The sequence below is a fragment of the Polistes canadensis genome, unplaced genomic scaffold (assembly GCF_001313835.1).
Source record: "Polistes canadensis isolate GaletaPanama2010 unplaced genomic scaffold, ASM131383v1 scaffold_416, whole genome shotgun sequence".
Lineage (NCBI taxonomy): Eukaryota > Metazoa > Arthropoda > Insecta > Hymenoptera > Vespidae > Polistes > Polistes canadensis.
Window position 1 is genome coordinate 53,214 of NW_014569963.1, and position 26,406 is coordinate 79,619.

The window sequence follows — 26,406 nt, forward strand, 5'->3', positions numbered from 1 at the left end:
AACAATATCTAACTTATTCCGATATGATAGAAGAAAAATAATAGAAAACGTGTGAGCTTGTTCATATATTCAGCGTATAGAGTAATTTTTTACAAAAATGGAAAGAAATTTTGTCTAATATATATTTGTTCTTTTATCGAAACGTGTCTTTAAAACATTTACATATTATATTAATTATTATTACGTATATATGTATTTATTATACTAGTAATCATGACAATTAATTATATATATATATATATATATATATAACGATTAATATAAAATAAAAATTTATTTATTAATCAAAACGTAAGAAGAAGAAAAAAAACATGTCATATATTTATTTTAACGTATAACAATTATTCGCTATTACAAAATAAATAATCAAATAAATATTAGTATTCGGTCAAATGTCATAATTACCGGACACGTATGAATTATATGTATTTTGCAATCATATTAGTAGGTCAAATAATAGGAACGATACGATATGTAAGTAGAAACAGTATCGTAGATTTACGAGACGTGCTACGATAAATCAACAAAAAAAAACAGAACAAAAGAAAGAAACTTTGACGATTTCCGTCGATAAAAGTAAAAGGCATCCCGAAAGAAGAGAGCTTTGGTTTATACATATATGCATACATATGTATATATATGTAAAGGAAAAGCGGAACATGGATGATAATCTGCGTGAAACGTCTTTAGTAACTCTTTTCTCTCTTACTAAATTATCCGTTTTATTTAGCGCACGTTAGTTGCAATAGGAAAAAAATAAAAGAAAGAAACAGAAAAAAAATGGGATATTTTTTCGTCGTGTATCAATAGAAATCTATTTAATAAGTGCGTATACCTTCATACGTGTTTCATTAGTACTTTATGATTATTCGAATAATAGAAAAACATTATAAATTTATTACAATCGTAATTGACTAAATGTATACTACAAGATATTCAATTTTCCAATTGTTAATTTATCTTTTATTGATTCAAACATTTTAACTGGGCTTTATAATCGAGACTTATTTTAATTTTGTTATTTTTTTCTAAATGTTACGTTTGTTAATCATTATATACTACTGAAAAAAATGTATACAATCAATTAATTACTGAGAACCGTTTGGTTTGAATCTTTATAAATAATTCATTCGATTTTGTTTCATTAAATTCATTAGATCAAGTTCATTAAATTTTTCTGATAAACATTAAAATCAATAATAAGATTTAATCATTTTTTAATAATAACTACAAAATTGAATTATCTTTCATAATGAATTATTATTAATGAATAAATATATAGTTATGTAATATGATATCTATCGATAATTGTATATTTTATTATTATATTTATTTTTTCTTTTGTATATAATCGAAAAAAAAGATTTTGTCAATGATTTAAAATCGCTTTCGATAGAATTATAGTATATATAGAGATGATAGTAGGAAACGGAAGAAACCAAAGGTAACCTTGACTTCTATCGATCATGAGAAACTCTCTCGTTCGTCGTTGGGCCTGCTCCTGAACTCGATAAGTCCCCACCTTTCGTATAACAAGTCCGATCGTTGCCGGACCCCACACTAGGTCAGATAATACTTAAGAAGTGAATTCAACATCATGCAGGTTATTCGCGCTAGATCTTTCCTTGGTACCACGAGATGAATATTCAATATTTTCCTAAATATTAATCGAACGTGCTATAAACTAAGTAAAAACAAATTTTTTTACTATTTTATATTTTCATATTCGTCGTGCTTATTTTTTTTCAAGTTCACTTCGTTCGGAAAAATAAATTTATACAAAAACGAGTAACCAGTGTTAAAATTATCTATTTCTATTATATTTCAATAAAAGTGTGCGATTAGTAATATTATTATTATTATTATTATTAATATTATTGTTAATTTATTCGTCGTGGGGAAAGATTTTCCATTAAAATTTGGGGAGGGGGGGCCGAGCCCGGGGTGATGGCAGGTGGACTCTGTTGTTTTATTTTCCAATACGTCAATGGACAAACTTAGTGTTCAAAATCGAAAAAGAAAAAGAAGAAGAAGAGGATAACCTACGAGAATTTATTTGCGATTATTTTTAACAAGACCTGACTAAAAAACCTTGGAATAAAGTGAAGTAAAGTGTGATCGATCGGACAGAAATAATTATTTTCTCTTTAAAAAGTTCATCGCAAATACTCAAAATAAGGTAATTGATACAATAAGCACGTATGCATAAAAAATAGAAATAGTTTGCCCGTGTAATTTGATTTTCGAAATGATTTCGTTTCATTTTGCATTTCATTTCATTTCAATTGTTTTTTCTTTGCTCTTCTTCGTATTTTTATTTTTATTTATAACGTTATAATTATTATTATTACGAAATTAGAAAAGTAGGAAAGTGAAGAAGGTACGATGATTCGAAGCAAACAAACAAAAAATTCACAATTAAACTTTGTTCTACCTGAATTTCGCAAGATCATTCGTTGCCACGTTTTCGAATGGATGGATGGTTTAGCAATTATGGTAGTTTAACTAATTTATAGTTTATGGGTAACAAATCGTAATTTGTTTTTCCTTTTTTTCTTTTTTTTTTGTTAATGTCATTTAAAAACATTTCAATTGTTTTCTGCTTGTAGTTGTTTCGAAAAAGGGGTTCAAAGTTCTAAAAACCATTTCCATCTTTTCTCAGATTTATCCAAAAGGTAATTACTCTCTCTCTTTCTCTCTCTCTCTCTCTCTCTCTCACGTTGCATGGTCAACTACCTGTCGTAATATATGTAACCTGTCTCAACTAGCGTATTCCGCTAGATGATTCTTTAATATGTTGTTACACAATAGACTCGTTGAAACGTCTTATAATATTCGGCACAAGGCTGACTAAACTCGACTATCATTTTCCTAATAAGATAAAATCAACCAAAAACAAACAAAAAAAGAAACCAAAAACCAGGATACATATCAGAGATACTTATTTTTTTGTTTTGTTTTCTAATTAATCGCAATTAATTCATCTTAGATTAGTGTTTAAGATCTGCCATAATCGAAAAATCTAAATTTTTCAAATTGATCATTAAAACTGAAAATTGTATGATTACAATTTTGATTTGTTTTTTTCCTATTTTCCACATTTTATATTTATTTGTATAAACATTATTATTAGACGAGGTATAAAGAAATTTGTTGAATAATTTGTTTCCTATAAATTTAATTTTGAATTGTCAAATGGTGACTGTGTATGATGATGATGATGATGATCAATCGTTCTACATAAATGGAACGAGATCATGAAACACGAGCGAATAAAATAAGAGAAAAGTGTATTATATAGAAATCGGGTCATCTGGTGAAAGAAATTAATCAGCAAAGTCATTAAACACATCAAATGAAATACATTAATTGTTAAATAGATGGAAAGATAATTGAAAGAATTTAACTAACATTAATAAAATGCAGTAACAGTATTACAAATTGTTACATCTTATTTTCTAAGAAATTTTTAACAGAATAAAAATAAAAGAACACTCGTTAAAACGTCGAACGGAAAATTGACGCGAATAACAAATCGAAAATATTTCTTTTTCATGCACATACATACATGCAATCATAAAAATATAAAATCTAATAAATATATTACAATAAAATATTAAATGTGAACGCGTTTTCTCGCGTATATAATCGAAAGCTAGCAATTTATTGGATAATTATAGATGAACAACAAAAAATCTCTAGGAAAATAAAATTTTGTTACGAGTTTTTTAACTGTTAATCGTGTGATTAGGGTAACGGTGTGGTAGGTAGGGTCATAAATCGAAAGATAATTATATAGTTTGGTATGACAAAAGAAACATGTTATGTTGGTTTGTCTTTGGTTGTTTTTAATATAAGAACAGACAGTGTAACAATTTCTCGCATCACTTTGAAATCGTATTCACTACTTTTGCAATGCACAAATATCTAACTTTCCTTGTGAAAGCGAAGAAGAAGACTAATCGAAATCTTTCCTCTTAGTATTTCTTACAAACACACATACTGAGAAAATCTTATGAAACTGTGTATATATAAACGTAGTATACTTAGTTTGTGATAACTTCAAAGAAAGAGAAACGAGAAAAATCAAAAGGAAACGAACAAAAAAATTCAAAAGAGAAAGATTCAAATTAAATGGAGAAAAGTTTCGTGTCATTGAAAAAGTGATATTGATTTGACATCTCGCTTACCACCTGTTTCATTTTTTTTCAATCACATTTCTACTCTTGTACATATTGTGATTTAATAATAATTCCTTTATTGTTTAAATAAAACTATACTTATGTATGTGTTAATAGTAAATCAACAATTTATCTTTGTTTTTTACTTTTAAGGATAAAATATTAATAAAATATATTTTACTTTCCTGAGATATATACAAAAATTTAATTATATCATTTATTTTCACGTTTTATTTATAACAAATTTGAATTTTACTTTCAAGTTTCTTTTTTTTTTTTCTTTTTATTCGAGTTAATTGTCGAGGTGAAGATTGTAAAACGATTACTATGAAAATGGCAAATCGATTAAATCAGGTATGAGGAGAGAGACAGGTGTGGCTTAAAGGTGTTACCTCTCTCTCTCTCTCTCTCTCTCTCTTATATGAATAACGTAGATAAAAAAAAACGAAAGATCGATGATCGATAAAAACAATTTGCGGTATAGTTCAATACAATTAATAATGTTATTTCTTTGTGTTAAATTTATCTATGGAAATGTAAAAACGTTGTATTAATTGAATGTTAAATTTGCACGCGATATTCTCTTTCCCTTTCTTCCTTTATATATTTATTTCTTTCTCTTCCCGTTTATAGAAAGAATCTTTTTAATAAAATTAACAAGTATTAATATATTATAAAATATTCATATATACAATATTAAAATTATAATATTATTAATTTTTTTTTATTAAGAATGAAATTATATCTAGGAAGAGGAATTTTACTAAGAACATTTATTATCTAATAATTGCATAAGCGTTGTTATAACTTGCGGTTTTCTTATGAATAAAATTGATCGTGCCTTTAACCTTTTAACCAAATAGTTGAAGTTAATTCTTTGTGGTACTTTACAGCACAAAGGTAAATAAATTTAAATTCAGTATAACCTGCAGGTTGGTTTTGTTTCATTTTTAATTTATACATTTTATATCGTCACAGAATATATAACTGTGATACTTATTCTTACAACAATTATACTAGATATTAATTATTATTTGTAGAAGTAATTACTAGCATAATTAATGTATCTATAGTCGTTTAAAAGATTTTTCTATTTTTATTTGTTGCTTTTAAACATTCTATCTCGGTCGAATGTTATATATATATATGTTCCTCTTCGTTAATTTATTTTATCTTTTTTCAATAGAATTATAAAGCAGCAAAGAAATTTAATAGTAAATCGTTAACCTTGTTAATGGAAACGTTAACTTCCTTACGAGATAATGATCGATCGATTCTTTATTTATTTACTAATTCGTATAAAGGAAACATATATACAGGGTGTATTCGTACGAAAACATCGATAAAATGAATAAAATTAACCGTACACATTTTTATCGAACGAGAATTGAATCATAAAAGAAGAAAAAGAATATCCTCGTTACGAGCAAGCAAGCAAGCAATTATTATTATACTTACGAGTAATATGGAATCCGAAAGTAAAAAGCAATTATGTGATATGGAAGTGGAGAAAAATTTCACTGCGTGTTAACTTAGGAATAAAGAAGAAGAATAAAGGAAATAGTTAGAAAAAGTAAATACGAATGAAGGGATCATATAAAAACACGAAAAGATCATAAACCAATAGAATCGGCCTACTTACCTATTAACACTAAGTCATTTCATTTCATTGCTGTTGGTATACATATATGAATCACATACAGGGTGTCCCACATAACTCTAGTTACGATTTTTCAAGTACTTACGATATCAAAAACAAATAAACTTTTGTTTAAAGTACTTTTTTTGTCAGGTTGAAAAATCATTAGTCAATACTTACAAAATCTTGACTATAGTTATGTGGGACACCCTGTATATATATGTATATACAATGTACCGTACATCTTTCTCTTTTATTCATATGCACCTAATCGTTCTCATCCTCGTAAGCGTCGTTAAAAAGAATTTCTTCTCATCTTGACTCCAATAAAATGAAAACAAAAAATTTGATAGATAAAAGTTAGAAGAAGATGAAGAAGAAGATGATAAAGTAAGTTACTTTTTCAAAGAAGAAGAAGAAGAAGAAGAAGAAGTAGTCACAACTACTCTTTCCTCAATATTTTTCTTTCTCATTCTTTCCTTCCTTCCTTGTTTCACCTAACCCTCCTCCCCCCCAGACCCCTGTACACTTAAGTTGCTTTCCGTTGGTATCCTCCTTATCTCAGTAACCCGTTCTACTAGACTTTCTCCCGAAGAAATACCGTTCGTTTGGTATCCGTGTCAATGCCGAGGTAAGAAAAAGGGAAGTTACATTTATCTGGGCCCAGATCCGAAATACTTAACCGTAAGATTCGACATTCCTTTTTTTTTTCTTTTCTTTTCTTCTTCCTTATACTTTTCAAGAGCTTTCGATCGACGAATTGTTTTTCCTCCTCGAATTTTTCTCGATCGTATAGTTTGTTTAATGTATTATTTTCTTGATTAACATTTGATCGTAAATTATTTCTAATGTAATTCGTAGAATTTCAAAATATTTTCCGATGACGTGTATGGTTTTTTTCTTTTTTATGTTATAATACTTCTTCTTTTGGCACGTTTTGGAAAGTGAAGTTAGATGCGACCGAAAAATTTGACACCACGAAGTTGTCGATATTTATACGATGCGCGCGCAAATTCAAGTTATTTTTCAGGTTATATTCGTTTTAAGTACACGCATCAGTTTTATTTGTTCTTTTTTTATTTTGTAATCATTCCAATTGATATATTTTTAGGTGTTTTTTTTTTTTTTGATTGCATAAATTAAATATTAATTTCATCATTTCGAACAATGAAAGTTTATAAATTGTTCAATTATAAGATAGAGTACGATGAATTGTGAACCTTTCGTTTAAAAAAAGAAACAAAAAAATACAAATACTTTTGAAACTTTTATAGAACAAAAATTTGAAACGTTTATTCGAAAATCTCATGATCGAATACCAACGCTATAATTAAGAATTGTTCAGTACCCCGATACCCCGAGTTACTTAATTCCTCTGTTACGGTAATTAACTTTAACCTAGTTGTTAAATACGATCGAAAAGTTTTACCAATATAACACGATTTTTGTACACGATATTGCACACGATAAACCATCAAATCATAGGAATGGAATGAGACAACATTGTAATTTAAGTTAGGCTAGGTTTAACTTCTATACCAATATGTAATTTTGATTTAAGAATAAAGTGGCTCGTAAAATTGAAAATGAACGGTGCAACGACATTGAGCAACCTTGCTTGTTCAACTATACTAAACGTATATTCGTGGCATAATGATTATTGCACTTTACCTACTTTTCATTATTTGTTTTTTTATTTTTTTAATAAAAGAGAAAGAGAAGTTTGAACGAATTTGTTTTTTTTTTTATTTTCTAGTTTCGTTTACCAATTTACTTCTTGCGTATTTAAATTAGATTCAAATTAGTATTACAAAAAATTAGATTTTTATTGTGTTCCCATAAATGAAGAAATTTTTTATTTTATCTTTGTTGATTGATTGAAAATATAAATTGAATTTTTTTTCGATAAATATCTTTGAATATTTATTGAAGTTTGAAACAATCGTTGATAGTTTATGGCTATTTAACGTAAACGTAGATGAGGAAGACTAATTTTTCTGTTTCTCGTGGTACTATTACGTGGATAAAGATTCAAAACCGGAAGAGAAAATCTAACGATGGTTGTGTTAAATCATCGATGAAATATAATAATTCACATCAACACGGGTTACCGAACGTTATGTCATAATCTTAAGTCAAATTAAATTGATATTAATCAAACGAAGAATCGATGATAAGCGTAGAATGATGAATAGTTTATAATATAGATAAAGATAAAAAATAACTAAGAAATGAATTATATTATTGAGCGTTATGTCATAATTAAATTGATGATAATCACAAAATGATGAATAGTTTTTAATATATAAGTTTAAAGGAATATTATATAAAAATAAAATATATATTATTGAACGTTATCATATAATCTTGAATCACAAATCAAATTGATGATAATAAAACTGAATACTTTTTGAAAAAATAATTCTCGATAAAAAGAACAAAAAAAAAACAAATGAAATATAAAGAATAATCAGAATCTAATAAAGATCAAACAAATATTTAATATTAACGCAAGAGAACAACAAAAATTAACGAAGCGTAACGTTTACCCTCTTATTATTATTATTATTATTAATATTATTACATTTGGTGTGTCGAAAATAAGTAATACCATTTTCCATGTGGTGGGTTTATATATTTCCGAATCAATACCGATATCTATTAAACGTATACAATGGCAACACAACATTTTACTTTCGCTTTGTGTTTCGCGAGCACGATCGGACGATAGGTTTTTCTATAAAATAAATCGACAAAAGTACGCGAAAGGTGAAATAGAAGGTGCTACTCGTGTTCGATCCGTTTATTATTTAATCGATTTATTATCTCATTAAATACTTTTTCGTTGAACGACAATCAAGTTAAAAAGGTGAACGTTCATTGGTCATTTCTATGGGATTACAACCAACGAATTTTCTAACAACGTTGTTTACTTTCTCCACAAAATAATAATTTATTAATCAATAATAAACTTTTTGAACTTCATTCAAAGTGTCCGTATTTATTCCGTGTTACATCAAATGTATATAGTATTTATTTGTTAATAAAATAAGGTATATATTGTTTATTATCCAATTGATTCGAAAAATCTCAGTCTATATGAAAATATATATCTATCATTTTACTGCTAATGGTAGAAATAGATAAGCATGGTGTGTTAATAAGTTTTAATGATCGGTTATGGTATTTTTATGAATATTTTTCTTTTCAGAAATGGCATCGGCAGCTGCAGAATTAGTGGCGGAAAGGGAACCAGAATTGATGCGAGAGATGGTTGATGGAAACCGAACTTTAGTTGGTGCCCAAGGATTGGTCAAATTAGCAATTGAACAATATATGGAGATATTAGCAAGTGCATCAGATCCACGTGTTGGCAATTGGCCTCTTATGGAATCCCCAATACCTACGATCCTCATAGTACTACTATATCTTTATTTCGTAACAATAGCAGGTCGTCGTATTATGTCCAACAAAAAACCTTATCATCTAAGAAACGTTCTCGTTGCTTACAATGCCTTTCAAGTGATATTCTCTCTGGGAATGCTTTACGAGGTAAACAATTATTAATTACTATAAATTAAATCTTGAAAATTTGTTTAAATTCGATCAATGATTCAATGGTTTGGTTCCTTTTTTACAATGACACGAATACTAGTTTGTATCGAAACGAGTTGAACTTTCTTAACGTAAAAACGAAGAGACAAAGAATGAAAGAACCGTTCGACACGTTCCACAAAACCGAAATATTTTTTAGTATTAACATTTTTACCTGAGATTTCGTGTCGAGAATATTGGTCTATGGATATTATTTATTCACGGCTATGACAAAATTCATCGTCGTCGTAAGATTTGAAAAGAAAACACAGTTATTAGACATTTGAAATACTCCGATTGAATGAGATTGTTCCAGATCGGTTTATTCTACTCGCGCGTGGAAAGTCGTGCCATGCCTAATCATAGTTATTTTCGAAATATCTTTAAATATAGGAGGAGGCCCCTAACTTAATCATTGTATTAAATATTTCGTATTAAGAATATGACGCGATAAAATATTGATTTAGAAGAAATTTCTTATCCTAATTTTGTTACAATCGAATAATAAAATTAAAAAATTAGAATATATATTAGTGTTATTAGTATAACACAATCGATTAATTATATCCAATAATTTTTCGTGTTGCTTTTTCTTTTTTTGTATTTTTTTAAGGCAAGAAAAAGAAATTCATTGCGTTAGATATATTAAAAATATTGAAAAGAAACAAATATTAAAAGCATATATATTTCAAGCAATCACGGTTGTTGTTACTTGTTTCTAATGCACTTTACGCGTAAATCTTTTTTAACATAATCGAAGATAGAGAACTTGTATTCGAAAGTCAGATTAACGTAATCGTTGCAGTGACAAGCATCTATTACGTATTCGATTAGGCTAAAGGCAAGATTAGATCATCGAGGAATGAGGAAAAGAGAAAAATATATAGCCAACCAAATGTGTCTGTTAAACAGAAAAAATGATTGCTTTCTAAAAGAACAAAAAACAAAAAAAAGAAAAAAAAAAGGTTTATTTCTAATCTTAACCCATATTTGTTCAAAGCACTTGATGTCCGGATGGTTACTTGACTATAGTTACAAGTGTCAACCAGTCGATTATTCCCACAATCCGTCTGCCATAAGAATGGCTAATCTTTGTTGGTGGTATTTTGTCAGCAAATTTACCGAATTCGCTGACACGGTAAGTTTTACGTTAATACAATTTCTAAATATTAGAATGGAACCAAAACTTTGTTCTGAATTTTTCATTTCTCTTGAAATTATATCTCGAAACTGCATAATAGGGAATTGTATTGTTGTGTGGTGCAAAAAAGGCACGAACTTTTGGTTCTCACCCTAATATTATTATTAATATAATAATTTTAATATATATACTAATATACAGATCAATATTAACAATATTACAATTATAATGTAATTATATTTGATCTATGGTCAAAAGAAATAAGAAACAAAATTGGATGATTGTGTTATAAACAAATGTATTTAAATTTAAAATCGAATTTTTTACAGATTTTTTTCGTATTACGAAAGAAGGAGAGTCAAGTTACTTTTCTACACTTGTACCATCATTCATTGACACCATTGGAAACTTGGATTTGTGTTAAATTTATCCCAGGTGGACACGGTACTTTAGGAAATCTAATAAACAATGCGGTACACGTGGTCATGTACGCTTATTACATGTTAGCTGCCATGGGACCCGAATATAAAAAATATTTATGGTGGAAAAAACATCTCACGACGATTCAATTAGTAAGTGTTTCTTATTTTTATTTCTTCCCTCCTCCCACCCCCTCCTCTCTTCCTCCACCACATTGAACAACGAGATTGAAAAAACTAAATCATTTTGAACACGCGTTAGCATAATCTCTAATTTTAGTACGGCGAATGTCAAAAGAAAAATTAATTCATGAAGTAATAAACGTGAAATGATGAAAGATCGAATAGGGTTTTGAGGGAAACTAAAAATTACTACGATCGGACAATTCTTTAACTGACTCGGTTTAATTGAATTAGGGGTGGATATAGGTGACGATAAAATAATTATTAAAAATAATAATTTTTTTAAACTGTGAGATAATTCCGAGGACGTTTTATTGTTTTTAATCGAGGGTAAGTTGCTAGCCTTACCCTCAACAACAAAATTAAAAAAGAAAAAAAGTAATAATTGAAATTATTCAATTTGCCATTCCTTATATTACAATATAACAAAACTTAGTAAATAATCTAAAAAATGAAGACCACTAGCTAATAAGTTCATTATTATCGTTTTGTGATATATATATATATATACACGAGGGATGGGGAGGGGGGAAACAAGAAATAAGAAAACTCACCGTTAGCTCAACGTTAATGAGAATAGCATTATATCGGTTGATACTAATCGATGATAATATTTCCTCTTCATTTTCAGGTACAATTCTTTTTAGTTTTCGTACATAGCGCACAGGCCTTGATCTTCGATTGCGGTTATCCGAAATTGGTAGCAATCCTTTTATTACTTCACTCGACGATCTTCTTTATTCTTTTCTCCGATTTTTATCGACGTGCCTATCGTAAAAGGAAATTCATCGATATAAAGAAAGTGGATTAAAGGAGGAATAGGAAGATAAATAAAAAAAAGAATAAGAAGAAGGGTAACAGGACCAAAACAAAACAAAAACAACAAAAAAATGAACGCTTCTTATTTTTTGGAAGCTTTAGAAAAAAGACTATCTCTTCTCCTTCTTTCTTTCTAATACCGTGTCCTATTTTTCCTTTCTTTTTTTCTTTATTTTTGCCACCATTCCTGCCACCAGGATGAAGAAAAAGAAAAAAGAAAAAAGTAAGAAAGAAAAATAAAAAACGCAGGACGTTTTAGCAGCGCGCCTCCAATACGAGTCAATTTAGTTTGAATTTTATCAAAGTGGCATAGAACGAAGAAAGGATCTTGCCTATTTATATATATATATATATATCCTTTTTTTCAAAGGATTTTGACGAACAAGAGACTCGCACGAAGTATCGACATTAATTAGGATGAAACCAAAAAGTTCGTGCGTTTATTGTGTCATTAAAAAAACTGCATAAAATGAATTGTTTGTTTTTTTCCGTAAAAAATTTAATTCTGCAGATATTAATAAAAAAAGAAACGAAGAAGGAAAAGAAACGCACGAACTTTTTTAGTACACCCCAATAATATTACGTTAAATTAAGAGAAACCAAGGAAATAATCTGTGCATTTCAATAAAACCCCGAGTCCTTGGTTATTTCAAGATTAATTTTTTCGATATCGTAACACCGAGGAAAGGTCAAGAGAAAAAAATGTGAAAACAAGTGGCAGAGAAAATCGATCGTAAACAAACAAACAAAGAAAAAATTATAGATCTTTCTAAATTCTTTTCACCGATTGTGTTAACTGTTTAAAAGGAAAAGACGTAAAAACGTTTTTATCGTTGCGCTTGTAAAAATCATTCGTTGCGCATGTAAAAGTATTTTTACGTTTGTCCATTTTGTTTCTTTTCTTTTTATAATTCACGTTGTATCACCGTAAAAGCAAAATATTCAACTATCTATCGTAAAAAAGTCGTAGCAATTAACCCTTTCTCCTCGATAATAATTATTCTCTCCCAAAGTGCCACTCAGAGATATTTTCGCGAACTTGACTCGATATGTGTGTTTGTATAATAGATGAATCTCTTTTTATTTTATATATATATATATATACATATATGTGTCGATAATTATGACAATGTATTAAGAGACACAAGAAAATTAAACAAAAAATTTATTTTATGATTTATTTGATATTATATTCAAATTAATTATATTAGATAATAAAACACAAGATAAATGTTAGGTAGATATTTTGTTTTAAGAAGTCCATTTTCAAAATTATCGGCTCATAAATATATATATGTATGCATACACGTGCATGTAAAGGATTTTAATTTATTTTTTTAATTTATCTAATATATATATATATTGTGGAGGATTTAGAAAAGGATTCCTCGTGTCCTTCCCTCGTAGATAAGATTTATATATATATAAATATAAATGAAAAAGAAAATAAAAAAATAGTCATATTTTGTTTGGCCTATGTCGAATTACTCTCCAAACTTTAAATCTATATTTTTCTTAACAGGCTCTATGCATATATTCGAATTTAAATACGGCTTATCGCAGGAACGTTGTCCAAGTATGTATATCTATTTATTTTTACATATATGTTACCGTTGAAGTGTATAATTCAGTTAATTCATGTAAAACCTAACACTTGTGCGAAACAATTAGACGTTTTAAGTAAAGTTATATAAAAAGGAATTTTATTATACAATTAAACTAGTTGTTTTTTTTAGCAAATAATTAAGTAAAATATAAATTAACGAAAGGTGAATAATCAAAGTATGGGATTGAAATTTGATCTATCTTTAAAGTTTACTTTTCTTTCTAAAACAATGCTCGTTAGTTATCCGTTTCTTACTTTTTCCCGTATTTTGAAAACCAATAATTTTTTATTTGTACCATTCTGTCGGCTAAAATTTCAATTCAATACTTTAACTCTACTTGCCTTTCGTGAATTATTATATTACCTAATTATAGATATTCTGCTATTCTGCTTTCTTTCATAGTTTAACAGGTCAGTATAATTATTTCATGGTTTAGCTGATAATTTGATGAATTAACAAGTTCACGTTTCAACGGTAACATACACAAATATATATATATATTGTATACACACAAAGAGAAATAGATGAAGCAAGATTTTTTAATTAGAATTTCAACAGAAACAAATTCGATATTATCACTGTTTCCGAAATACGCGTAATTAATAACGCACTTTCACGAAAGAGAAATTTGGATGATGTTGCATCGAACCTTCATGCTTGTATCTGATTATTTGAAAAAATATTGAGACTTTTTTTTATGAAAGAATCGATGAATAATGCGAATGAACGAACAAACGTACAAACGAACTAACCGCGTATATTACTTTTTTCGGCACATTCCTCGAAAAGGGTCCGACGTTCGAGCTGTGGCGAATGGCTGTGGGTGCAAAATTTTCTTTTAAATCGAATAGAGATAGGACATACGACGAGAAGAAGGTTCCGCGACGGCGCAACCCTGCTGCTGTTATGCGGGTCGATAAATTCTCTCTTTTTCAATGTGTGCGCGTATATATAAGAAGAGAACAGATTAAACCAAAGCAAAACTGTCCAAAGTTAAATAACCGAACCCAATCTTTCACATTTGATTATTTCCTATAATCAAATTTGATCTCTTTGACTTTTTTGTTTTCACTAAAGTATAATAAAGACCTAACAATGCATACAAAGCATCTATAGCGATCGCATTAGAATAATAGTTTGTTTGTTTTCGATATTATAGGAATTTTGGGAATCCCCCGATAATTTTGATTAAAAATGAACGAACTTTTTGAACGAGCTTTGCCTTTACTTCAATCGATAATCTCGAGAGACCATTAACAAGATCACGTAACGAGAACTGTAATTTAAATTATGTTCAAGCAATAAGTATATTATTGTATTAGTTATTTTAATATTAATAATAATATATTATATATATATATATATAAATCATCCTATGTCCACGAGCAAAATGTTTAGTAAATATGTATTTCCTTATTATTTTTAATGCCAATTACAATATCACATCTTTCCAATTTTCGCTCGCGCGTATCCTTTTTATTTTATAACTGCTACTAAACGTCGTCCACGACTGCTGTAATGATAAAACTATATCGAACGGTATATTACTATTTTCATATTTTATTTACATGATATATTTATATATGTATGTATATCTATATATTAATAAATGTATACAGGAATAGGAAAAAATAACCCGTACTTGCAAATTCTAAATTGCGAGCAATTAATGTTTAAAATTCCTATAGATCTACGAGGCAGTTTGTTCAAGCAGCGGCTGCTTGTTGCTTTCTCTTCTGTCTTTCTAAAAGCCTGCGTTCTCTTTCAAACTCCTTCATTCGCATGACATAACTGTAATAATAAGAGTCTGTCTTTTAATCTGATCATTGTTTTTATAATTATTTAAAATAATACACAACTATTACAATGTGTTCCTAATTTCACACATTTTTCATTAATTAAACTTACTCTTCGTATTGGCATTTCTCCCATTCATGCATTTGATGACCGCATCTTCTTATCATAGGAAAATTATATTTTTTACAGTCTTCCAATTCAAGAAGTTTATGCGCACAATAATCTCTATATCTTTTTGGTAATTTCGCTGCCCTCATTTCTGTCTCTGTGGCTACCATAACTGAAATATATCATTATAATAAGTATAAATACAAAGAAAATTGTAAACAAAGGGTTGAATTATATTTTTTAAATTAACAGTACAATATTCTAAACGAATGCATTCATTAGTTACTAAAACAAAACCACGAAACACTTGATTATGTCACAAGTGTAATTTTTCATGAATACAATTGTAGAAAAATGCAACAATAATATATAGGAAAAAAAATGTCATCTAAGATAGACATTAAAAACAAACAAATACATTGAACGAGACTGAAGGAAAAGAACATTCAATAATTCGACATTTTAAAAAGGATTGAAATTAAAATTAATATTGGCCCAAATGTTTCAGGTTAGATTTTTTATCGTAACAGTTACCTCTTTCTTTTCGACCATTTTCAAATCCGTACAACGAATTAAATTTCGGTGCAGTTTCTGCTTCTGGCATTGTATCGGGATGTGTAACATATGCACTCCATAAAAGACCCATTTTTATCTAATATTAAAAGTAGGATTTAAAAGGCACCAAAGAAAAAAAAAACGGCCATATAATGCACTACCAACACACTGTTGTTCAGTATTGTTACGGAAAAAACGTCACTTATGATATTTTTAATTAAACTTACCTATTCGTAAGTAAAATATATCTGAACTATAAGATTTTTATTATTTGCAATCTATTGTTATTAATTATTTGAAATTAAAATAATAGAGAAATTGGAAATAATAGACAAAATATTGTCTCTCTGCGTAAAGTGCATGCGCGGAAGCATATTTTGGCACAACGTTGTGTTAAGCGTTCAATTTTACTTAGTTCATTCAGATTAAATAAGTTTTTTATATTATATTATAACAAAAATGGTCAAATTAACGCCGGATTTAATACAGCAATCTAAGCAATATATTAATCCTGTAAGAGATCGAGAATTAGACTTGAGAGGTTCGTCAAAATAATATATACATTTATAATTAACAGAATATAACCTAAATTCAGACTGTATTGATATATTGTTTATTTATTTATTTATATATTTTTTAGGATACAAAATACCGACAATAGAAAATTTAGGAGCTACTTTGGTTAGTATATGTTACAGATGTTTTTTTATTTTTTAAATTAAATGCAAATATATCTGTTTATTCTGAACTGTTTGTACATGTGACAATAATTTATGCTTATGTCGATATTTATTACAGGATCAATTTGATACAATAGACTTTTCTGATAATGATGTACGAAAACTAGATGGATTTCCATATTTAAAAAGAATAAAAACACTTTTTTTCAATAATAATCGCATAGTCAGAATCGCAGAAGGTTTAGAGCATTGCATACCCAATGTAGAAACTTTAATGTTGACTGGTAATATGATTCAAGAGCTTGGGGATTTGGATCCATTAATACCGCTGAAACATCTTACAAATTTATGTTTATTACAAAATCCTGTTTCGGCAAAGCCACAATACAGACAATACGTCGTATTCAGATTTCCACAGTTGAGATTACTAGATTTTAGAAAAATCAAACAAAAAGAACGAGAAGCTGCTATTGAATACTTTAGAAGTAAGAAAGGAAAAGAAATGGTACGTGAAATAGCCAAAAAAGCAAAGGCGCAAGCACCGGGAACATCCTTGGATAAACCTATAACAAGTGTGGACGAGCGTAACAAAATTAAAGAGGCTATAACTAATGCAACATCTTTGGAAGAGGTACAACGACTTAGCAAGCTGTTACAAGCAGGACACATACCCGGAGAAGAAAGACTTCAAAATGGTAATAAAGTTTGTTTGTCGCAACATATTAAAAAAATTACTATGCATGATTATTACAAAATGATTATTTTTCTTTAATGTATTAGGAAACAACACATCTGAAGCTATGGAAGAAGAGGAAGATGACTGAATTTAACAGGTTTATACTTATAAATGACAGCAAATTTTGTAATTAACGTTTGATCTGTAAGTATTCAATTGCTACCAAGGATATTAATGCAAGGATGACGACCCTTCTTTGAGTTGATAAGAAGCTGTATACTACACAATTAGAGTTTCTAACAAAATTATATATATTTGTATATATATATATATATATATTCATAAAATTTTTGTTTTTTTTTGTGGTACAATTAAAAGATGCAAATATGTTATATCATGACCTTGAAGCGATTATGTAAAACAACAAAAACCTTTACTTTGAAGTATTAACAATAGTCTAATTTATTTCAGCAGATTCAAAATAAATCATATCATGCGGAATGCGTTTGTTTCTTCAACTTTATTGAATTCCAACATAATTTTTTAAGGCATCAAACTGTCGGCGTATATTTATATACGGTAAATGAAGTAACTGGCTTATAGATGGGAATCTTCTGTACCGATCATGATTACCAGCATTCGAAGCGACATCTTTATATATAACTAATGAAGTAAGTCAATAACATAATTATCTTTATTTTTAATTAATTTGTGTAAGAGTTATTAAACGATGCCTTGAATAAAAGAAAATCCACATATATATGTTAGTAGTTATGACAATGGACTTTGTCAAAACATTTTATAATTTATTGTATATTAAAATTGTTTATACTTTAAAATACATTCAAAGAATGTATTGACTCAGTCCACACTCTCATTATTATCGTCATATACATAATTGTTTAATAAATTTTGTGAAAAATATTTATTCAAGGAATGCGTTGTGCCGAGAGAATTTGTGTGATGATATTTTTATATAAAATAAATTATTTCTCTTAATAAAAGGCATAAGAAAGTTTTGGACTTTGATAGGTACAGTCCGTTGCATCCATTGTTAGAGTCATCTAGTGGCAAAAATTGAAATTACAGTTAATCATGTTCGTATGGCGCATCTAGTAACTACTTTTTTTTAGTAAGAAACAGGTAATAACACCGCACGAAAATTGGCGTAGAACCTCAACACAAGAAAGAAATGAATAAGTGCTCTTAATTGTTCACTAATTGCACATTTAAAATCCATAATTGTTCGTTTTATTAATTAATTATTTAATTAGTTATTAATAATAAAAATTACAGAAACTTTTTTTCCTATTTCTAAGCAAAGAAATGGAGTTTTCTATTGTTGTAAAGCGAAAAAATTTCGCAAAAAGGCCTAAAAATACACTGTGGTATTGTTTGTTTTTTATTTAAGTAACAATAAATTACACACATGAGTAAGTTGTTTGTTTTTAAAAGCACTTGTGCACTTTGTTCGCCGGCGACAAATAAAATAATTTGTTGAAATGTACATTTCTTTGCTTTTAAGGTCATCATACAAAGGTCATAGTATACTATATCGTTGAATTCGTAATAATATGGGCTATAATACTGTAAAATCAAAAATTTAAAAAAATAAAGGTAGCCTTAAAAAACATTAAAACAGAAAATTTATTTTTACTGCAATTTATAGTCAATCAAAAACAAATCAACTTTTGTTTAAAATAATTTTTTGTCAGGTTATCGTAAGTACTTGAAAAATCGTGACTAGAGTTATGTGGAACACCTTGTATATTATCGACGAAATAAATCAAAAATAATGATTGCCTAAAAATATTATAAATTACCTGTATAATTTATTACATTTATATACATGTATGTAAATATGGTTGAGAATTCCTATAAAGAAGAATTAACATAATATTTCCGTCATGCATTGATTCATTCTAAAGATTATTGATAATAAGTTTTATTTCGAAATTTTATCAATGATCTTTGTTTTTTGATTTAGTATGCTTATGATGGCATCTAACGAATAACCCATGAAAAATTGTATTTAAAAAATTTGTCCAATTTGGTACACCATAGTTTTATTTTGAATTGTTTTTCTTATATCGAGTAATCGAGAATATGCGAAGAATAATTTTCAAGGTAATTTAATGCATGATCAGAGATATCAATAAATTTTTTTTATGATTGCATGAAAAATGACTTTGATTGCAAATGTTAAGTTTAATAATTTATCCAATTTTCTTGATGGTATTATTATTATTGTTTTTTTTTGTCGTCTTTTTTTTTAAGGTCGTATTTTCATGGTACATATGTATATCAGAATCATCTAAATCAAAAGCCCATGCACGATGCTTCTTCGTTTGCGAATTATTTCCGGTTGGTTCTTTTCATGTTTTTTATTTCTTTTTCCAAGGTTTTGCAATGTTTCTTCGACGTGAATACGAAATTAGATAAATCCAAGATATCAAGAAATTTGTTTCAATTGAAAGAACATTAAAACAAGGCTCTCACATTTGTATTTTTGTTTACATCTCTTTTTAATTAATTATCTTCGATAAAAAAAGAAACTTTAAAGAAAAAAAGAAATCAAACGAATTGTAACAGCTGTAATTATGATCATAGAAGTACTCGAAAATCACGATTTATTTTTTTCTATTAAAAATAAATTCCGAAAAATGTATTATAAAAAATAATATATATTACAATATAATAAATTAAAATAATATGTGTGTGTGTGTGTATTTTATAAAATAAATCATGAAATTAGTTTCATTGCTTGTAATTCTCTTTTTGTTTTCTTTTTTCTTTTTCCTATTTTCATTCGTAAAGATAAAAAAATAATTATTATTATCTTTGAATAAATAGGAATCAATATATAAAGAACAAAATACTTAACGAAACATTATTATTTCCTTAATTAATTATTACTTAATTTGCATTAACCATTTCCTATTTTTCTAATAGGAATAATTTACTTTTTGCATAGCAATTTTATATATACGCGTATAAAATTGTAAATGATTGCAGTGCACACGTTATACGTCTCTTCAACGATCTATAGAATTTGCTTTGTCTAAAATCATATGTCACGTATAAAATATTTGGCCTTGAGTACTACTTTGGATATTTTTTTAATAACGTGTATTAAGATAATAAACGTTCGTTTAGAGTAGTTGTTCATTAAAACAACCGATAATTATTTTATTAAGTCAATTAATATTCAACAACTTAGGAAATAACACGAATCTATCTATAGTAGCATTATTAATTAAAAACGTGATATTTTTTAAAACAAAAAAGAACGTTTATGGCTATCATTAAAGGCGTAACTGTAAGTTAGATTAAACGACAAAAAAAAAAAAAGAAAAGAACCTGTATAGAGTTGAATATCGAATTGTGTTGTTAACGAATTAATAGTAAAAGATATTTATTTCTTTTTTTTTTTATTACAATAATTTATATGAAAAAAAATTTCGTAAAATTCTTTTTGTTTTTCTTATCTTAACGTTTATTATCATAATTATTAACAAGATTGGGATCCTCGAATAATTATTACTTTCAATCATATCCGAATAACGGTACATATATAATAATTTTACGAAAAATGTCAAACTATGGATAAGAATATGTATACATATGTATACAAAAGGTCACAATTATGAATATGCAAGAATTGTGAGGTAAAAATTTCACGAAAAATGATAAATGCAGACGTGAAAGAATTGAAATAATTTATTTTTTTGATCGTTCGTGATTGGGAAACGTGTAGTGTAGTATAGTTAGAGAGAGAGAGAGAGAGAGGATCGTATATGACGATCAACCGCAAGAATTCCGGAACATTCTTCGTGTACGCGTCTATACATTAAAAGTCGATTGGAAAAGAGGTCATAGTCCAAGCAAGCCACCACCATTTCATAGTTGCTTACGCGCCATTCCTTTTCGCGAGAGTCTATGTTCCAATCCTATCGAAAACAACATTTTTATTCTAACAAACGAAATAGTATTTCTATAATGGTATTACCTTGAAAAAAATAGTATTGTTAAGAAAATAATTCTTGCTGTTAATTTCTATTCTTTTTTTTTTAAAATGATTTATATATATAAACAAAAAAAAACTACAACGAAAAGCTTTTAACAAATGAAATAATACCTCCCTGATAGTATTACCTTTAAAAAAAAGTGTATTGTCATGAAAATAATTCTTGCTGTTCTCTATTTTTGTTTTTTAAATGATTTGTTAAATTATACTATCATATAATGCGAAAAAGTTATTTCGGAATGCTATTAACAAACGAAATATTATTTCCCTGATGGTATACCTTGAAAATAATCCTTGGTTTTCGTTCTTTTTTTTTTTTTTTTTCGTGATCATTTGGTAATCGTAAATTATTGTATACGATTTGCATTGTGTTAAGGAACAACGAGATACCTATCAATTTAAATTCTTTATTGATTTTTTTTCTTGTTCTTTATCTTTACAATTGGTTTATATTTTAAACAGAGCCTTGAGGAAGTCAAGAAGTGTCGATAAATAAAAACGGAATGGAAGGTTCGATGTATCCACACAAGTATAAGATATTACGTATTTTAATTATTCGTTCCTTCGTCGTAAAAAAAAAAAAAGAAAAAAGGGAATGAAGAAATGCTTCGAAAGAGAATCTTGCATTAATTTTTACCTAGACGAAAGGTATACGTATTTTATTGATTCGTTTCTTCCTTCGAAAAAGAGGGAAGGAAAAGAGAGAAAAAAATACTCCGGTGAATAAAAAGTTGTATTAATTAATTTATAATTTGTGATACAATTTATCGTACGATTGGAGCCATCTAATATTCGTTTATTCGAAAGTTCAACGATCTCCGATGAATTTCAAGTTTAAATTTCGGTAGATTTTGATTAATTCGGTAGATTTCCAAACGGTGTTAGTTCCGGGTACCCAAGGTTAACGATCCGTCTCTGTCGAGTTATCAAAGTCCTATTGTAATTCTAATTAAAATATCGCTAATTCATAAGAAAAAAAAAGAAAAAGAAAAAGAAAAAAAATATGTATTTACCTTTTCGTTTCGCATCATTAATAAATCTAATAATCTACGAACTATAATATATTTGTATGCACTTTAAACTCGATAAAAATGTTTCGTCGAATGCATACTACTCGAGTGAAGTTCAACGCGTTCGAGGAAAAATGAATTTGAAATTTGCGTTAGGTAGTAATGAATTGTTAAAAAATTGAAGAAGAAGAAAGAAAAGAAAAAAAAATTACAAAGTGCTTTTTTTTTTATATTTTCCTTCTTACAGGATCGTGTAAAAATAATAAAAGAAACAAATGACGTTCCTTTTTTTTTCTTTTTTCTTCTTAATTCTTGCAACTGATCTCGTAAGTAAGATCAACGTGTTTGAAATGTTAATAAACGAAAGGGAAATAGTTAGAGAGAAAGAGTACGAGTAAAACGAAACAAACGTAATTTAAACGAAAGTGACGTTTCATCGTCTTATTACGTTTCGCGAGAATTAGAATGAAAATAAAACGAAACGAAAGGAAAGGAAACGAAATTTTCCTTTCTCCTTCTTTGTCATTTCCCATCTCCCGTAATCTTGATAATTATGATCATTATTTGGAAGTCGTCTTCGTCGGGTTCTTTAAGTTCTTGCAAGATTTTAGGTTAATAACACACATTACTACGAAATAAGACATTCATCTTACCAGACGAGAATAAATTTGACAAAGTTAGTCGTTAAAATTTAACCAAGATATGCATGAGACATATTATAATATTATTAAAAGAAAAATATGAAATGAAGAAGAAAAAGAAAAAAAAGAAAAAAATAAATCGTAGAAAAATCTTTTTTATTTTTCTTCTTTTTTTTTTTCCTCGACAAAATGACAAATGAGTTGACACGACTGTGGTGATTTAAAATTGAGCAAAAAAAAAATGAAGACAAAATAAAACAGAAAGAAAAACAATTTTATTTTGCGCCTTTAAAAAATAGAAAAAAATAAAAAGAATTTGAAAATCAATTAGGGAAATACAATAGAAAAAAACATATTACGATTATCTTTTGTTTCTTTTTCTTGTGTAAATTATACTATAGATAATAATAGTAATAATAATAATAATACTAAACGTGAATTATATCAGTATATTTAAATAAATAAATTTGGCATTAATTAAACATTGCATAATATTATTAAGCAAATTTGTAATACGATTAAAAGATTATCGACCTTATTAATAATAATAATATTATTAATGAATAGAAGAGTAATAATATTTGTATTGGTTAATTATGAATAATATTGTCATATTTGATACAACAAATAAGATTAATTATTAACGCAAAATAATCATATGCGGAAAATACATGTTTCATGTTAATACACGAAGGTAACACACGGAAAAGGTATTTTCAACTTAATCACGTTTTAATAAACTTTTTTTTGTGATTTATACTCGGTGGATTGTGCAATTAATATTGTCAAGATATTACATTATTTACATTAACATTTATTTTCATTTCTTTTTTTTATCGTCACGATTTTATCTTTCATCCTCACGATATATTATTTACGTTCAATGTCGCGTACGAATGTTATCGAATTTACGTGCATAACGGTAGAAGATTATTTGTTTTGTATATTTTTTTAGAAACATTTGCGATCGATTAAAATTACGCGAGTGCAAATTTGTTTTTTCATTGCACTATTCCCGAACGAGATTTAGATGTAAAAACCAAAAACAAAAAATGATTACATTAACATCGATGAATAATTGATCCTTAGAAAAAAAATAGGGTGAAAAAATAAAAAAAAAAAAAAAAAAAATAATTGTATGTGGTAATAAATAAAAAATGTGTTACTCATCGAAGGAATATTTAATCTAGGATGATGGTGAAACGTTCCGACCATAATCAATGATGCAACGAGGCTTATTTTTGGATAATACATGCGCGGTATGTTAATCCTTTTCTTTTTCCTTCCTTTTTTTTTGTAACTAGGATATAAATGAGAATGCCGGTGGTTGTGGAGTGGGGGAGGATGTAGAGAGAAAACCCATACGAAAAACGAGTTTTATTTATATTTACGCAAGGTGAGTCGGTTTGGTAGGAATTCTTATTGCGAAAGAAGAAGAGATGAACGAACGATCGTTGACGAAGCAACAAATTTAGAATGTAAAATGGTTTAAATATTTACTAAATTATAATATCAATGATAGAAAATATCTAGGTAATTATACGTCACAGAGAAATATTTTTTTTTTTAAATACCCTCTCAAGTATTTTATATGATTTTAATATATATATATATATAATCAGGTATTTATTGCACAATTTACAAAGTTTTTTTACAATGTTTTATCATTACTTTACTTATATTTTTATTTCACTATATGATTTAATATAATTTGTTCAAAGTGTTTAGAGAATTATTGTTATTTGGGGGGGGGGGGGGGGGGGGGAAAGTTTCATTACAAATAATAAATGTGAAAAAAAAAAGAAAAAAAGAGAAGAAATGTTGAATCTACTTCCATGGGAATACGAATAACTGGTAATAATCATAATTGTATATGAAAATACTGTGTGTATGCTGCTAGCATGCAAACGGTAAATACACAGGTACGTCGATGATCTTGACGTGTGACGAATTTTAATAAAACCTCAGTAACGATAATCACTCGTCGTCCCCTGGGCCAATTAGCGAGTCGTATAGAATAGTATGCATGGCCAAGGACAACTGGCAACCAATCGATTATGTGAAATTCGCGCCGGTAATTGAACATTGCTATTATTTTATCTCTGTTATCTAGTTTTTCTTTTGCATATGTAAAGAAAAGTTCAAAAGCTTTGTCTTTAACAAACCTTTTTAGAATAAAAACTATTAAACATTTTTTCCGAATATCTACAAAGAAGAAGAATAAGAAGTACGTATTATTATTATTATTATTATTATTATTATGCTCTTGCTGGAATGTTAATTGTCGATGACGCAACTTTTTCATTATTTTTTCTTATTATTGTTTAAAAGTTTTTCTTGTTTTTCTTTTTCTTCTCGCGTTAAATAAAGTTAACATTAAACAATTGCATAGTGTTATTTGTCAAAATGTGATAATAATTGATCAAAATCGTTGCTGTATATTTTTAACAAAAATTTTATGTCTGTGAAAAAGAATAAAATATAATATATTATTTATTTGTTTAAATAAAAATAAATATATATTGTTCGTTATTAATTAATTGGCTGACAATTTCATTCTATGTGATAATAAAATGATCAATTTAATGTTAATTGGGAATATCGTTATATCGTAAAAAAAAAAACATTGTTAAACGATAAATAAATGGTACAAAAAATTTATTTGCTTTTTTGTTCAATAACTAATTAATATGATTAATTAAACGTGTTAAATAATCACAGAATAAATGAAGTTCATATGGGTCATTACCACGTTAAGTCAAATGATATTTTTTACTAATACTTCACATTTTTTTTTCTTTTCTGATTTAAAGTAAAAAGAATAGTTTTTTTTTTTATCGAGATGTAGGTATGCCATTTGTGTACGTTTTTTTTTTTTTAAATCATGAATAGGTCACTTGTCGGGGTAAATAAAATAAAATTTTTAGCTGAAAACGAAAGGGGTTACCTAAAAATTTGGTTAATCTAGGTGTGAAATAACCTCTATAGTATATAATAACATATATAATATAAAATATTGCGTTAAAGAAAACAAAAATTAATAACGATCAATAAATTTATAAAAATGTGTTTAATAAAAAGAGATATTAAATGCTACTAAATTTTTTTTGTTACTTTTATCGAGAATAATAAAATGCATAAGAAAAAGAGAATAAATTTTCTACAAACATAATAATATCACCGAGAATAATTATATCTTACGTTTCTTTTACACCATAGTTACATAAAATAGTCGGTGAGATTCTCATAAAAGTTAAGATATCCGGATTCTTGGATCATTCTTTCTCTTTATTTTCTAGCTTGCAACGTTACGAACGTGCATATATATA

General features: G+C 27.6%; 4 protein-coding genes across 8 annotated transcripts in view; 2 read left to right on the plus strand and 2 right to left on the minus strand.

Moving 5' to 3' along the window:
* Window positions 1-14,885, minus strand: part of LOC106792384 (elongation of very long chain fatty acids protein AAEL008004-like) — a 28,922-nt gene extending 14,037 nt beyond the window's left edge. The window contains exon 1 of one of the 2 annotated variants that reach the window (XM_014758786.1): window positions 14,336-14,885. The gene's annotated coding sequence lies outside the window, so the exon portion shown is untranslated. Of the gene's footprint in view, window positions 1-11,711; window positions 11,799-14,335 lie in introns of those variants that run through there. The other variant, XM_014758785.1, reaches the window with a different exon arrangement.
* Window positions 9,018-11,968, plus strand: LOC106792382 (elongation of very long chain fatty acids protein AAEL008004-like). The gene is made up of 4 exons (XM_014758782.1): window positions 9,018-9,372; window positions 10,415-10,552; window positions 10,885-11,127; window positions 11,789-11,968. The coding sequence occupies exons 1-4, from the start codon at window positions 9,034-9,036 to the stop codon at window positions 11,966-11,968; spliced, it is 900 nt and encodes a 299-aa protein (XP_014614268.1). The 5' UTR covers window positions 9,018-9,033.
* Window positions 14,886-14,967: 82 nt separating the features above from the next.
* LOC106792386 (NADH dehydrogenase [ubiquinone] 1 beta subcomplex subunit 7) lies at window positions 14,968-16,417 on the minus strand. Of its 4 annotated transcripts, XR_001382284.1 has the most exons (5): window positions 16,271-16,417; window positions 16,023-16,140; window positions 15,492-15,660; window positions 15,226-15,374; window positions 14,968-15,110 (listed from the first exon to the last, which is right to left on the minus strand). XR_001382284.1 is itself a non-coding variant. In XM_014758790.1 (4 exons), exons 2-4 carry the CDS (start codon window positions 16,132-16,134, stop codon window positions 15,290-15,292), a joined length of 366 nt encoding a protein of 121 aa, XP_014614276.1. In that variant the 5' UTR covers window positions 16,135-16,140; window positions 16,271-16,417; the 3' UTR covers window positions 15,134-15,289. The 4 variants fall into 4 exon arrangements, 2 of the variants coding, with proteins under 2 accessions (XP_014614276.1, XP_014614275.1); XR_001382283.1 differs by lacking the exon at window positions 16,271-16,417 and having other exon boundaries at window positions 16,023-16,227; XM_014758790.1 differs by lacking the exon at window positions 14,968-15,110 and having other exon boundaries at window positions 15,134-15,374.
* LOC106792385 (probable U2 small nuclear ribonucleoprotein A') lies at window positions 16,406-17,900 on the plus strand. Its single transcript, XM_014758787.1, has 4 exons — window positions 16,406-16,584; window positions 16,684-16,724; window positions 16,842-17,418; window positions 17,504-17,900. Exons 1-4 carry the CDS (start codon window positions 16,503-16,505, stop codon window positions 17,545-17,547), a joined length of 744 nt encoding a protein of 247 aa, XP_014614273.1. The 5' UTR covers window positions 16,406-16,502; the 3' UTR covers window positions 17,548-17,900.
* Window positions 17,901-26,406: the final 8,506 nt, after the last annotated feature.

Bases quoted from the DNA above. Each gene is read 5' to 3' on its own strand.
- LOC106792382 (XM_014758782.1), top strand. From the start codon at position 9,034: ATGGCATCGGCAGCTGCAGAATTAGTGGCGGAAAGGGAACCAGAATTG. The intron at 9,373-10,414 runs GTAAACAATTAT...ATTTGTTCAAAG, and splicing joins CTCTGGGAATGCTTTACGAG to CACTTGATGTCCGGATGGTT. The intron at 10,553-10,884 runs GTAAGTTTTACG...AATTTTTTACAG, and splicing joins TTACCGAATTCGCTGACACG to ATTTTTTTCGTATTACGAAA.
- LOC106792386 (XM_014758790.1), bottom strand. From the start codon at position 16,134: ATGGGTCTTTTATGGAGTGCATATGTTACACATCCCGATACAATGCCA. The intron at 15,661-16,022 runs GTAACTGTTACG...GATATATTTCAG, and splicing joins AAATGGTCGAAAAGAAAGAG to TTATGGTAGCCACAGAGACA. The intron at 15,375-15,491 runs GTAAGTTTAATT...TTATTATTACAG, and splicing joins GAGAAATGCCAATACGAAGA to TTATGTCATGCGAATGAAGG.
- LOC106792385 (XM_014758787.1), top strand. From the start codon at position 16,503: ATGGTCAAATTAACGCCGGATTTAATACAGCAATCTAAGCAATATATT. The intron at 16,585-16,683 runs GTTCGTCAAAAT...TATATTTTTTAG, and splicing joins TCGAGAATTAGACTTGAGAG to GATACAAAATACCGACAATA. The intron at 16,725-16,841 runs GTTAGTATATGT...TATTTATTACAG, and splicing joins AAAATTTAGGAGCTACTTTG to GATCAATTTGATACAATAGA.